Raw genomic sequence first — 14,548 nt, 5'->3', positions numbered from 1 at the left:
TATACGCCCATCTATTGTTGGCTCTTGGTATCTTTTGGGGAGGAGAGGCAGAGCCGGTTTTAGATTGTGATTTGGATACCAACCTCTATGCAAACCAGGTATGTTCTCAGGGAAGGACAGAGGGGACCCTCTGATGGGGGTCTTCCCTTGCAGTAGCTTTGCATCTGCACCCATCTTGATGCCCATACCTTCCCTTGGTCTATAAAAGGTGAAGGTAGACATTCCTCTGTCTCTTATGTCGTTCCCCATAGGGAGGGAGCGTTTTATCGCCACCCGAGTCTGGAATACCAAGGTTTGTGAATATCTTCAACGAGGGTGGAAAAGTGGAGGGCGGTGCTGGGGTCTTCAGGGGGCTCTTCGACATTAAGGCGGTGATAGTAAACTGTGAGAGATTTTTGCAGCAAAGCGTCTACTTGTTTTTTAACAAGATCTGTTATGCGTCTGAAAGCCTAGGGCCCAAAGGTTAAAAGAAGCAGCAAGCCAACCAGGGGCCCTAACAAACTGGGTAGTAAGGTGGAAAACAAAGGAGAGGTAGAGAACCAGTTTTTGTACCAAGATTCATCCTTTTCTCTCTGTTTCTGTCTGGCTTCTAAGCTTTTCTTGACTTTGTCTATGCTGTCTTGGACTAATCCTGTCCTGTCTTTATAAAAACAGCACTCCTCTTTAAGGGCGGCACACAGTCCCCCATCCTTAAGGAATAAAAGGTCAAGGCCTCTGCGATTTTGTAATACTACTTCTGAGAGGGACATCAGAGACTCTTTCAGGTTGTTGAGACCTTCTTGTAAGGCCTGGATATCTTTATCTATTGCCAGACTAAGAGTAAATAATTGTTGTCTTGTGGATATAATAGAGGCTATACCTGTCCCTGCACCGGTGGCTCCCAGGCCAAGAAGGACAGCGAGGGTGATTGCTGCTACAGGCTCTCTTTTTGAGCGCGGGGAGTCAGAATAAAAAGGAATTAAGTCTGTGGGGGGACGAATAGAGATTCGGGGTACTAGCATAACTACCACACAATATTCATGATTTTGCGTTAATAACAGAGGGACGATAGAGGGTGTTATTCCAAATGAGCAAGCAAAATAGGTTCCATTAGGGGCTACCATGAATTGATAGGAAGTATTAGGTGCAAGAGAGGAATTACAAATAGGACTTAGTTCAGGGGGGAGGAGCAAGTCGGAGCCATGAACACAAACGCCAATTCCAGACAACTGAGATAGCGTTTGCCCAGGAGAGACCTGTGACTGGGGAAGGCCTATCCAGCGCGTGAGGCCCGAGTCATTAGTATAAATGATTTCTTGAGTTATAATTGCGATGCCCTCATAAAAAGGGGGGACAGGTGAAAAACAAATCCAACAGGTTTCATAAGATGAATTTGTAAGAGATAAGGCTGTGGCATTTGCTAAAGACATTAGGGTGCTACCCGTGGAAGGCCCAGCAGGGGATAGGAAGGCTTGGAATGGAGTGTGTTGGGTAAAAGGAGAGCTGTAACTATTATAAGTGGGTATGGGAGAACTTCGGGGACGAGGGGGAGCAGGATACAGGGCTTTATTCTGCCCTAGGATAATTTTATTTTCCGTATTGGGTATTTCTTTGGTTAGCCTAACCTTAAACGTGAGGCCCAGGTCCGGCCCTCCTATATGGAGCCGTAGACCCCATTCGTGCCCTCTCAACCATCCTTCAAGGGGGGCCTTTTTTCCGGCCTCAGTAAATGTAATAATAAGAGGGGTGCACCATCCTTTTGTGGCGTTTTCCTTGGTGCACACTGGATTGGCTGAGGTTCCCCACCATTTAGGGCCTGTGTCATTCCACCCCTTTCTCACATAGATATAATCCCAAGTGGAGCTAGGATGCCAATAGGCGTCACCTGTAGTCTCACAGCCCCAGGAGGCACAGAAAAAGGATTCTCTATAGCCACACCTGTAATTAAGGGCCCTATCTCTGTGTCCACCCGGACAAACATAAAAGTCGGGCTCTCTAAGGACAGTTCTTGCTTGGCCTGAGTCACATCCCGCAGGGGAGGAGGCTCGATGGTCAGCATTAGGATTTTGGGGCGCCTCAGAGAGAGGGAGGTATATATCTGGCAGTCCCCAGTCTGGGGACGCCCCTGCGGCTAGGCGACAAAGGTCTGGGGTGAGTGAATTCCAAGGTGTGGTGGCCGCCAGTGAGGAGGCAGAAAAGGCGACATCGCCTGCTTCATTAATAATCTGCCAGGTGTAATTAAATATTTGATGGGCTAAATTCGAGGGCAGCAGTATACAAAGTAAAAGTAGGAGCATATTGTTAAGACTGTGAAAGGCTTGTAGGCTTTTGGGACTAGGAAGTACCTCTTTCTATTGGGTGTGATTGACCTGGTTAAATGCAGGTGCAGAGTGTGCAGACCCCTAAAAAGGTTAAATTACCTAGTAGCAGGGCCAACCTGCATTTGAGGGGGATTGCTGGGTCGACACAAAGCAGGGTCAGATTCAGGATGAGGAGGAAGCTACGGCAAGGACAAGAGTGGCGGGGGACCAATCGCGGCAGTTCATATTTTTTCTTGTGATCCTCCAGTAACTTTCTGCAAAAGAACACATGGTGAACAGGATTCTCAGGGTTTTGGATCCCTGGGTAGGTTATAAAGTTTGATTAATCGGTCCGGAAGCCATCTAGCATTTTGTGCTTGGGTGTCATAGACGCAAGCATGTCCTTTTCCCCAGATGAGGATGAGGTCAGGGCCCTGCCATTTGTTAGAGAGGGGGTCTCTCCACATGGCCTGTGCGTAATCAGTAGCTGTAGACGGATGCCAAAGGCGGTCGGCAGCAGACTTGCCTGTGGCATCTAACGTTAAAAAATTTAGGACAAACAATGCATGATTTAACAGTGTTTTAGAGTTACCTGTTTTATTGTATATGACTTCTCCCCCAGACTGTAATTTAAAGAGCATATTTTTAAGAGTTTGATGTGCTCTTTCAACAATACCTTGTCCCTGGGGATTATAGGGGGTACCTGTGATGTGTTTGATGCCTAACTGGGCACAAAACTGTTTAAAGCCAGTGCTACTATAGCCAGGGCCATTGTCTGTCTTAAGAATTTTGGGTTGGGGGGTAGTTGCTAAGCAGGAAATAACATGTTGAATGACATTTTTGGTGGCTTCTCCTGCTTGGAGTGAGGCGCAAATAAAGCCACTATAAGTATCTATTGATACATGGATATATTTAAGTTTGCCAAAAGGGGGGTAATGAGTAACATCCATTTGCCAAAGTTCACCAGGGACTAGCCCCCGAGGGTTCACTCCTAGGTGTGGCTCAGGCAAAAGTGTCAGACAACCTTTGCATTGTCGAACAATCTGGCGGGCCTGTTCTCTGGTTATGGAAAATTTGAGGCGAAGGGTATGTGTGTTGAGGTGATGTAGAGCGTGAGCTCGTTGTGCGGCAACAAAGGGGGTGTCTTCCTGGGCGGCAGCAATCAATTGGGTGGCCTGGTCTACTATATTATTTCCCTCTGTGAGAGGCCCAGGTAAGCCTGAATGAGCGCGAATGTGTCCAATAAAAAACGGAGCATTGCGATTAATGATTAGTTTTTGTAATTTGGAAAACAAGGGGGAAGCATTTGTGGAGGGACGTATGTAGGGGACCGTTTCAAGTAGGGGTACAGAGACAGCTACATAGGCGCTGTCAGTATAAAGATTGAAAGGAACCTCACTTAGGAGTTCAAAGACTGTAATTATAGCTGTTAGTTCAACAAGCTGTGCAGATTGAAAGGCTGTCTGTATACGGGTAACCTGTCCATTAATACTAAAGGCTGCTATGCCTGAAGAGGAGCCGTCAGAAAACACTAGCGTGGCTCCCGCAATGGGAGTGGCTTTGGTTCTCCGGGGAAAAACAATGGGGGTTTTCTGTAAGAACTGAATTAATCTGTCAGCAGGATAATGATTATCAATTGTTCCTTGGAAGGAGGTGCAACTAATCGCCCAGTCATCATCGTTTTGAATTAGCCATTGTACCTGAGCTGTATTATACGGGAGGGTTATAGTGTCAAGGTCCTTTCCAAAGAGTTTTAAGGCTGACTCCCACCCCAGGCGCAAGAGGGTGGCCACTAGTTGAGGGTAAGTGGCTAGAACTCGGGGGGGGGGGGGTGAAGCCGGTAGATAGATCCAGAATAACGGGTGATTTTGCCAAAGCAAGCCCGTAGGGGAGAAAGGGGTGGGGAGGATAAGCAGCCAAAGGCAGGACTGTGGTGAGTGATATCCTATGTTCTGTTGGCTGATAGCAGTTCCGACCTTTTCTAATGCCTGTTTGGCCTCTGGGGTGAGGCAGCGAGGGGAGGTCGGATCTGGGTCCCCGCGCAATATGTCAAATAAGGGCTTGAGATCTCCTGTGGTTAATTTTAGATATGGTCTGAGCCAATTGATATCTCCAAGTAGGCGCTGAAAGTCATTAAGCGTCTGTAAGGAATCTGTTCTTAATTGTATTTTTTGAGAAAACACTCTGGTAGGGAAAAGTTCAAAACCTAGGAATAACTGAGGAGGATGCATTTGTATTTTCTCAGGGGAGATATTTAACCCTCTTTCTTTAAGAGCTTTTATTAGTTCCTGACCGGCTAGATGTAGCTGAGCCTCCTCGGCCCCTGCCAAAAGGATATCGTCCATGTAATGAATAATGTACAGGGCAGGGAAGAGTTTGCGAAAAGGGTCAATAGTTTAGGCTACGTATTTTTGGCAAAGGGTAGGGCTATTGGCCATGCCCTGAGGGAGCACCCTCCACTGAAAGCGGGGCGTTGGCCCAACATTGTTTACTATGGGGAGGCTGAAGGCAAAACGTTTACAATCTTTAGGATGGAGAGGGATTGAGAAAAAACAGTCTTTAAGATCTATGACAAGTTTAAGGAAATCACGGGGAATGGCTACGGGGGAGGGAATTCCAGGCTGTAAAGCACCCATAGGAACCATGGTTTTGTTAACTGCCCTGAGATCTTGTAAGAGACGCCACTTCCCTGAGCGTTTTTGTATGACAAATATAGGGGTATTCCAAGGGGATGTGGATGGTTCAATGTGTCCCGCAGCCAGCTGTTCCTGCACTAACTCTATGGCTGCATCAAGTTTTTTGTGGGGAAGGGGCCATTGGTCTATCCAGACAGGATTATCATTTTTCCAGGTTATTTTATCTGCCTGGTGTGCAGGAGGAGCAATGGCCCTTACAAAAAATGGTTATTAAATCCTAGGCCCGAACGATCTGGTTTAGGCGTAGCCATTACAGGATTGGGGTCTCCTTGTCCTGTTTTTCCTAAGCCCCGTCCAGGGAGATAACCCTGAGCTAACATTTGATGAGTAACGATGTCATTGGGGCTGCACATAATGACCTTCATTTGGGAGAGAATGTCTCGTCCCCAAAGGTTTACTGGTAAGCCTGGAACTACAAATGGTTGAGTGGTTCCAGTATTTCCCTCCTCATCTTCCCAGGTTAATAATTGTGAACTTTGTAAAGTATTTTTCGATTGGCCAATCCCTTGCAGGTGGGTTAGAGAGGCCTGTACAGGCCAGCTAGAGGGCCATGAAGCCCGGGAAATTACAGTGGAGTCTGCTCCAGAATCTAGAATGCCTTTAAATCTTTTCCCTTGAATTTTAAGTGTGAGCATGGGGCGTTCTTTGGTGATTGCTTGGACCCAGTATAGGTCAGAAGAGCCCGGTTTAGAGGGGCCTCTTTTTGCATTAAGGGCAGGCTGGGAGGTGTCTAAGGGCAAGGACAGCGCCTGTGCTAGGCGCTGGCCCTGTGTGATGGTAATTGGGCCCTGAGACGCACTGGCTAGTATCTTAATCTCCCCTGTATAATCATTATCTACCAGGGAGGGATGTATAGTAAGGCCACTCAGGGTAGTCGATGCACGGCCTAATATTAAAAAATAAGTGTCTTTTGGGGGTGGGCCAGAAATCCCCGTGGACAAAACTTGAACACCATCCTCTGGTTTTAATATCGTTGAGGAGGAGGCACAGAGGTCCATTCCTGCGCTCCCGGGTGTAGCTCTGAGGAGGGCGGGAGGTTTATTGGTTGGCTGTCCCCCGAGGCCGGCAGAAATGAAATCGGTTGAGGGGCCCGGGGCTGGCCCCTCTGGCCGTTTCCCTGACGGGAGGGCATTGGGTTACCGAATATGTCGGTGGTAGAGCGGCAATCCTTAGCCCAGTGGTATCCCTTCTTACATTTTGGACAAACTGAGGGGGGGAATGTAAGAGGGGGTGGGTTATTAGGGGGATTGTTAGGACATTGTCGAGCAAAATGGCCAGGCTGGCCGCATTTAAAGCAGGGCCTATGTTGATTTTGAGGTGCGTGGACGGCAGCTCCCACCGCGAGATTAACAGCCTGAGATACCTTGGAGGCAAGGGGGTCTATGGCCAGATGCATGGCTTGGGACATTTTAGAGGTGAAGGGATCAACGTCACGGCACATGCGCAACATTTCATCAAGGGTTTTATCTCGCGTCTTTCCGCGCAGCACCGCGCGGCAAGAGGCATTGGCATTTTCGTAGGCCAATTGTTTAACGAGCCTGTCATTAGAGGCTTCGCCCCCGAGGGTTCTTTCCGCCGCCTCTAGGAGCCTACTGACAAATTCGCTATAATCTTCTTGTGGTCCCTGAGTGATTTTTGTAAGAGGAGTAGTCGCAGCCCCTGAGATAGGGAGTGCCCTCCAGGCCCCAAGCGCAGCGCTAGTGGTCTGGGCGAGGAGTGCAGAAGGGAACCTTCTCTGTTTAGCCTCCGCGGAATATTTTCCCTGTCCCGCAAGTTTTTCAAAGGTCCAGGTGGCAGAGGGAGAGCGGGGGTCCCTGTGGTTAATGACAGCGGTAGACTGGCATCGTTCTAAAAAATCAGCCCGCCACGTAAGGAATTGTCCGCGGGTCAGTACCGCCTGGACTATCCGAAACCACTCGCTGGGCAGGAGCTGACCCCCTCGTGCAAGGGTTTCTAGAACCGAAAGGGTGTAAGGGGCATTGGGTCCGTAAGTTTTAACGGCCATGTTGAGTTCTTTAAGGTTTTTGAACTGAAGCTTATGAAATTCTCTATGTTCAGGGTTAGTCTGCTCCTCCTTCTCACTATCCTCCTCCTGAGCATGTTCACCCTCCTCTTCTGAGTCAGAGGCAGGGGCCTCCGAGGTAGCCTCAGAGGTGGAAGTGGGCGGCGTGCGGGTGGAACGGGTAACCACGGGAAAGTTAAGACTCTTTTTGGGAGGTTTGGACGAAACCTTCGGGGAGGACTTTTGTGGTGGCGCGGTAAGGGTGACGTTTTGGAGGGTAGCTTGGAGGGAAGTGAGTTCAGCCGTCATCTTTAAAATCTGCTTAACCTTAATAATCTGTGCCGAAAGCCTTTTTTCCGTCTCGGACAATGTAGAGGGGGAGAGCAGGGGCGGCAAAAGAGTGAGTGTGGGAGCTTGAGAAACATAAGATGGAGGAGGCCCCGGCAGGGCATAAGGCGGCCATTCTGGATTATGGTAACGGGCAGCCTCATCTTCTAGCGTAGCAGCATCGCCGGGGTCGAGGGGGCTGTCCCCTGGGTCTTTAGCAATCATAGGAAGTGTCATTTGGACTTCCGAAGGGGGGTGTTCTTTGGGGAGAGGGGGGTACAAACAACCCGTGGGGGCGGTCGGTGAGTGATCGGTCATGTCTATAATCACAGAAGGGGGTTTAGAGGGGGCCTTGTCTTGAGGGAGAGAAGTAGTGGATGGCGCGCGGGAAAGGGGTCTAAGACAGTATTCAGCGACAGAAAGCAGTTGTTGTTTATCTGGGTCATCAGAGGCGGCCTCAACGATGTCTCGTATTAGACCCCAATATGAGAAAACGGTGGCAGGGACCGCATCGGGCCCCTCCCTTTGGAGCTTATCGTTTAAGTCACGACCTACTTTCTGCCATTTTTTAGGGTGAATTTCAGGTCCATTAACAATGAACCAAGGGCAAACCTTGTCTATAAAAAGAAAAAACTTAGTGAGATCCTTTTTCTTAACTCTAACTCCTCTTTCTCTAAGAGATTCTTTTAGGTCTCGAATAAAGACCGCTTCTTTAGAGAGCTGGGAGCCCATGTCTCAGGGCGGGGGCCCGTTTGAGGGCGGGGGCCCGTTTTTCTGGAGACGGACGAGGGGAGACTTACCGAGGACGGGTGACTCTCATGAGCGGTGAGAGGCGTCCTCAACTTCAACTTCTCTCTTCTGTGAGGGGGCTCGAGCGACACACTTCGGCTTCAGGGGTCCGTCTCGGCGAGGGTCTCTACCTCGGGCCCCACGTTGGGCGCCACTTGTCCCGACCCGCGGGACTTGTTATTTGGTGGGGGCGAGGGAGACCCAGCCTGTAAGGAAAAACGGGCGGAGAAAAAGGAGCGGAGGCAAGACAGTGTTCTGATCAAGCCTCAAATTTTATTTTTGTATAACAAACATATTTATACGGCAAGAACAAAGGGGGGCAGGTAAAGGGTACCTGTTGCAATATGATTGGTCTTCAGCTGGTGGTGTGAGGAGCGGTAAGGACAGGGGGAAGTACGAGGTGGGGGGGAGAGCAGGAGCCTATCAGCACCTTCGGTGGTCAGCCAGTTCTCGGAAAGACTTGTTTATCATGGGTTTGGTTCTCACAGCCTGAGGGCTTGAGAGACCAAGGGCGCAGCTCCCAACAGTGATTGGGAGGGGGTGTCCCTCAGGGTTCAGTCATTGTGGTTGTTGGACTGAGGGCCCAGTGCCCTCTGGTTCCTGGCCATGGACTTCCATTGGTTCCTGGCCCCAAGGGCCACTCCCATGGGAAGCTCAGAAAATTGTAGCTGGGTGCCCATGGAGTCAGTCAATCAGGGCATGGGAGAGTGAGTGAGCACAAGGTGGGGCCCATCTGTTTGTGGCCTGACCCCAGAAGAAACAGCTCACCACCTTTACCACATTGAGTTTATGAGAAGTCACAAGGCCCAGCCTCCTCAGGGGAGAAGATCACACAAGGTGTGAACACCAGGGGTGAGGGGCTTTGGGGGCATCTTAGAGACCACCTACCACGGATTTGCTGGAAGTTCCATGTAGTGCATTTTACCCAACTTCAAGTTTTTATGTTTTCTACAAGAAAGACTTCCTTGTTCTGTGGTCATTAGTATACTTTAAACATTTAACAGTTTTGCCTTTTCACAATTAGTTCTTAATACGTCTAGGGCTTCACTGTCTAATATAGTAGCCACCAGGCAGCCAAGTGTAACTATTTAAATTAAACTTAAGATTACATAAAGTTAAAAATCCAGTTTCTCAGTCACGTTAGCCACATGTCTGTCACATGCTTAATAACCATGTGTGGCTGATGGCTGCCATGTCAGGCAGCATTGGTGACAATGTTTTCCTCCTCAAGTAGGTTCCAGTAGTGGTGCCGACTGGAGCAGTTGTCAGCCAGGGCACAGTTTGTCCCCCGGGGACACTTGGCGAAGCCTGGAGGATTTTTTGTTTTCACAACTAGAGGGATGCATGTTCTCCTGGTATTTGGTGGGTAGAGCCCTGGGATGCTTCTACTATTAAACATCCCATAATACATGGGATGCCTCCCACAATAGGACTCATCCGGCCCCAAATGCCAGCAATGCCAATGTAGAAAACCCTGCCCTAGGTGTATCCTGTTGTGAGGCAACAGAGCTCATTCTGTTTCCCTCTGACTAGAGAATTGGCTAGACACCATTTCCTGTATATACTCGGTCCATTTCCACTGGTTGGTGGTGAACATTAAGCTCGAGATGTTTTTCCTTAAGTGGTAGAGAAGGTCTAATTGCCTTGCTAGTTAAGGTACAATTTCTAAAAAATCGACTTCTGTTGTCTTACAGATTCTTCGATTATGCACGTCAAGACAAACGTGTTTGTAGTTCATCATGGCTTCAGCCTCAGTGTAGGAGTGCTGTTTGATGGGAGGCTTCACGCAGGTAATTACTCCTTTGTTTTTGAAAGGCCAAGCCCATGATGATTTTAGCCCTTCATCCTGCTGGTCTCACTAAGTCCTTGGTGTCTAGGAAGCGAAAAGGAGGAAGAAAGAGGAGGGGTTGGAGAAGGTTAGAGGAAAGACAGGTAGACAAGGGAATATGTGGCACTGGTGTGGCTGTGAAGCTGCTGTGTCTGCCCTTGATGGAAAAAAACATGGTTTATGTTGAAGACAGAAGGCACATCTCCCCACAAGCTCTCCCACCCATGGGGCAGAACAGTTATGTGCCAAGGGTGTTTTGGGCCTGGGGGCAAGCAGCAGGTGGTAAGGTGAGGCTCATAGGGGCCCTGGCTGGGTTAAGCCGGAGGACGAGGGAAGGCAGCTGCTGCCCTGACCTCCATCTCAGTGTGCACTCTGTGGTAAGGGCTTCAGCCTTCCTCCCCCTGGAAGGCGGAGCTCCCTTCCTGGCCTGTGTAGAGCTTGGAGTGCTCAGAATGGGGACTTGGCCTCAGCACAGACATGAGCTTGCAATAAGTGTATAATGCACCTCACTCCAGACATGGAGGGCAGGTCTACGAACAGGCTCTGTGCTGAAGCCCGTGCCTCCTTCTGGGCTCTCCACGTGGAGAGGGGCTCAAACAGCAGTGGGCCCGCTGCCCCCATGCAGCCCGTTTTCGCGGCCAGAGAGCCGTGTCTGACCCCCAACATCCTGTGTCCCCTCACCCCCCTACGGGTTTCCTGTGACAGTCACACACACTCAGTGCCGCCAAGGGCCTCTGCAGCCCGTGGGGCCTGCTGCCACCTCAGCTCTGCTCTCCTTCCTGCACTGCACCTGTAGCCTCACCTGGCGTCCTTGCTGTTAGCAGGTACCATTTCTCTTCAGGCTCGGAGCCTGTGCTGTTGGTTCTTTCTCTGCTTGGGCCACCCTGTCCACAGCTGTCTGCAAGCCTTACTCCCTCAGTTGCAGGCTGTTCGCCCTGCGAGCCTTCATTTACCCTCTGCCTGAGTAACACCCCAGTCCTCTCCTTGGCTGTATTTTCCATCCTCATCCAGGATGGCTGGCCATCATCACCCAGTGCCATTCAGCGGTGTCACTTGCTTGTTGATCTGCCGTCTGTCTCCTCCACTTAGAACAAGTCCTGAGCAGGTGGGCATGGAGGGTGTCCGCCCCCAACCTCTGGGCAGTGCCTGTTCATGAAATAGTGTCTCTTGCCATCCATTAAGTTCCCATGGGTCCAGGCAGGGGGTTTCTGTGTTTTCCAGTGGTATTAGGTCTGGACTGCAGTGAGTGTGTGGTGAGACGTCTGGTGTGGATGCTTCATCTGAAGATCTGTCTGGGTCTGTTCAGATCTAGAGCTTGGGTAGCAAGAGCTCACCTAGCGAGAGTTCAGCTAGTGAGAGTTTGAGAATTTGGGGAGTGGAGACACTTGTATTTGCCAAATGAATACGAGAAAGGGAAGAGACAGGTGAAACAGCAGCATGAGGCAGAGCTGTTGTGGCCACTGAGTCAGAGGACATCCGTGGGGATCACTTCTGTGGCCCAGACATCCCATTGGTGGTTACTGTGATCCGGATGAGACCAGATGCCACCATCATCACCCTCTATTCAGGACATTTATTTAAGAAGAAAAGAAGTGTGGAATGCCTCTTTAGAAGGCCTCCCATCATTAAAATAGTTTAAATCAGTGTTTGTCTGGAAATTTACTTCCTGGGCACTGTGCCTAGGGTGCAGGTTCCAGATGCTGTTCAAGCCCAGGTGCTTTGCAGTGGGGGCGGTGTGCTAACAGGGCGTCATTCTGTTTCCTGTTACTGCAGTGGATTCACCGCTAGCAGAGGTTCCAGCCTGAAATCCACAAAGCTACTTGAGGTTCTGAGCGCTCTGGAGGATGGGTCCGGCCATCAGAGAAAGGAAATCGTCATTGCCCCACCCGACAGTGCCGTGGGGGACTTCACTGATGAAGACTCAGGGGATGAGGATGGCCAGCCAGGTGCCCAACTGCCCAGCCATGTGCTACATGCCTCTGTTTTGCCCGAGGATGATGGCAGCTGGGACGAGGAGGACCCGCAGCTGCTGGTGCCCTTGAAGAGGTGAAAGGCAGCCAGGCCCAAGCGGGTCTGGACCGAGAGGGACATCCGGCCGGACTTCAGCAGTTGGCCAGCATCAGACCCGCATATGGAGCATCTCAGGAGCCAGGAGCTGAGTCCTGTAGGCCTCTTCGAGTTTTTTGATGAAGGAACGATTAATTTTATTGTTAATGAAACCAATCGTTATGCTTGGCAGAAAAATGTCCATCTGGGTCTCACGGCCCAGGAACTGAAGTGTGTTTTGGGCATTCTGATTCTGAGCGGGTACATTTCCTATCCCAGGAGAAGGATGTTTTGGGAAACTTCTCCCGATTCGCATCACCATCTTGTGGCAGATGCCATCAGGAGGGACAGGTTTGAACTGATCTTCTCGTACCTGCATTTTGTGGATAATAGCGAGCTGGACCACAGCGATAGGTTCACCAAGGTAAGGCCTCCCCTCGTGCGGATGAACCACAGTTTCCAGCAGCATGCACCCTTGGATGAGTTCTACAGTTTTGGTGAGTCGTCGTGTGAGTACTTCGGGCAGAGCAGGTCTCGACGGCCCTCGGGGCGGTCGGGGCAGCTGGGCTGCCAGGTCTGGTGTGGCACGACCAGCAGCGGCTACCTGGTGTGGTTCGAGCCCTCTCAGGGCACGCTGTTCACCAGGCCGGATGGCGGCCTGGACCTGGGCACCAGCATGGTGTTGAGGTTCACAGATGTGCTGCAGGAGCGCGGCCGGCTTCCCTACCACATCTTTATCGACGAGGTGTTCACAAGTGTCCAACTGATGTCCATTTTGAGGAGAAGGGGGGTTAAGGCCACAGGAACTGTGCGCGACTGTAGGACAGAGCGCTGCCCCCTTAAAGATCCCAAAGAACTGAAGAAAATGAGGAGGGGTTCGTTCGATTACAAAGTGGATGAGTGCGAGGAGGTAATCGTGTGCCGCTGGCGTGACAGCAATGTGGTCACCATCTGCTCCAATGCCGCAGGCATAGAGCCGGTGAGGTTGAGCAGTCGTCCCGCAGGTGCGGCTGGGGCGCGGGGCCAGGTCCGCCTGCGGTGCCTCTTGCAGCTGTACCAGGAGAAGGCGGGGGGCGTGGGCCGCATGGATCAGAACATGGCCAGGTACAGGGTGCGGGTCCGGGGCACCAAGTGGTACTCCAGCTTCATGGGTTATGTCCTGGACGCTGCCCTCAACAATGCGTGGCAGCTGCACCGGATCTGCTGCGGCAACGCGCAGGTGGACCTCTTGGCCTTCCGCAGGTACGTGGCCTGCGTGTACCTGGAGAGCAACGCCGACACGTCGTCTCAGGGAAGGCGTGGCCGGCGGCTGGAAACCGAGAGCCGCTTCGACATGATCGGGCACTAGATTGTGCACCAGGACAAGAGGACCCGCTGTGCCCTCTGCCACTCCCAGACCAACACCTGCTGCGAGAAGTGTCAGAAGGGCGTGCATGCCAAGTGCTTCCGAGAGTACCACGTCCGGTGATGCGGGAGCAGCGGGAGCCTGGTGTCTGGCGGAGAATGAGATGTTTAGCCATTGGAGGACTTATGTCTCATTTTTGTTGGGAAAAAGAGACCCGAACCCATGACAAGAGTGGTGTATTTTCTCTCCACCTCCATATCAGTTACCTGTTTATTATCCTCTATTATACCTACATGAAATACAGACGGGTATTTATATTAGTAACCACCAATGTTTGTAAAACTGTATTTTGTACTGTTATTTATTTCACCTTATGAGCCCCTTTTCAAATAAAAATCTTGCTTCGGATTATAGCTGAGTCCTAGTGAGGACAATCAAATGTAATCAAATCCTTTAGAGAAACTTTACATGAACAGTAAAAAGGTTCTACCATTGTGTTCTGTCGATTATAATCTAAGATAAAGGCAGTAGTATATAAAAATTATGTCAATATGATGGATATCTTAATCACATTTATTACACTTTAATCCGTGCTGTCAGACATTCCAGGCATAATCTGCCTCGAATATATCCAGAGGGCTAGATTTGTAGTTTGTATTTTCTTGATAAAAATATTTTCACAATACATATTCTCATGTGGAATCAATTTTTATAGTGTGAAGTAGGAATCCTTTTTACCCAAAGTGGATGGTTTGCATTACTTATTAAAAGTTATATATATTTCCCCGCTGATTTAAATTCTATCTTTATAAATTCCTGAAGTTTGGGGAAAGTATTGAAATAGAGGAAATAATTTAGATTGGAAAACATAGTGGAATACATTCCAGAAGAATAAAAGAAACACATGTAAAAGTTTGGACCTATCAAAAATCAAAGAAACATGTTGAATATCTTCTCTTTATATGGAAAAGAACTTTATATAAATGCAAATTTAAAAACATCAGTATATTTGATTGTATAAAACAGTTAAATTGACATTATCAGAATTAAAATGCAAAGAAATTGAGAAAACATATTCCAAAGTGAAAAACAAATGAGTAGTAAAGATAAATAGAGATTCCACTCTAGTGGCAATAAAATGCAAAGGAAAACAATTACTATACATCGTTTTCTCATCAGATGCATTTAGTTATACATAATAGTGTTGGTGGGGTATAGAAAGATGACAGAACAATG

General features: G+C 49.4%; 1 protein-coding gene across 1 annotated transcript in view; it reads left to right on the top strand.

Annotated features, from left to right (window-relative positions):
* Window positions 1-14,291, top strand: part of LOC118605332 (piggyBac transposable element-derived protein 2-like) — a 37,733-nt gene extending 23,442 nt beyond the window's left edge. Inside the window, exons 3-4 of the mRNA XM_036224756.1 lie at window positions 9,788-9,883; window positions 11,695-14,291. Coding sequence (XP_036080649.1) covers window positions 12,053-13,315 — 1,263 coding nt within the window. The 5' untranslated portion in view covers window positions 9,788-9,883; window positions 11,695-12,052 and the 3' untranslated portion in view covers window positions 13,316-14,291. The remainder of the gene's footprint in view (window positions 1-9,787; window positions 9,884-11,694) is intronic.
* Window positions 14,292-14,548: the final 257 nt, after the last annotated feature.

Source organism: Rousettus aegyptiacus, unplaced genomic scaffold, assembly GCF_014176215.1.
Source record: "Rousettus aegyptiacus isolate mRouAeg1 unplaced genomic scaffold, mRouAeg1.p scaffold_m13_p_7, whole genome shotgun sequence".
In the NCBI taxonomy this organism is placed as follows: Eukaryota; Metazoa; Chordata; class Mammalia; order Chiroptera; family Pteropodidae; genus Rousettus; species Rousettus aegyptiacus.
This window is presented reverse-complemented; position numbering and strand designations above follow the sequence as displayed.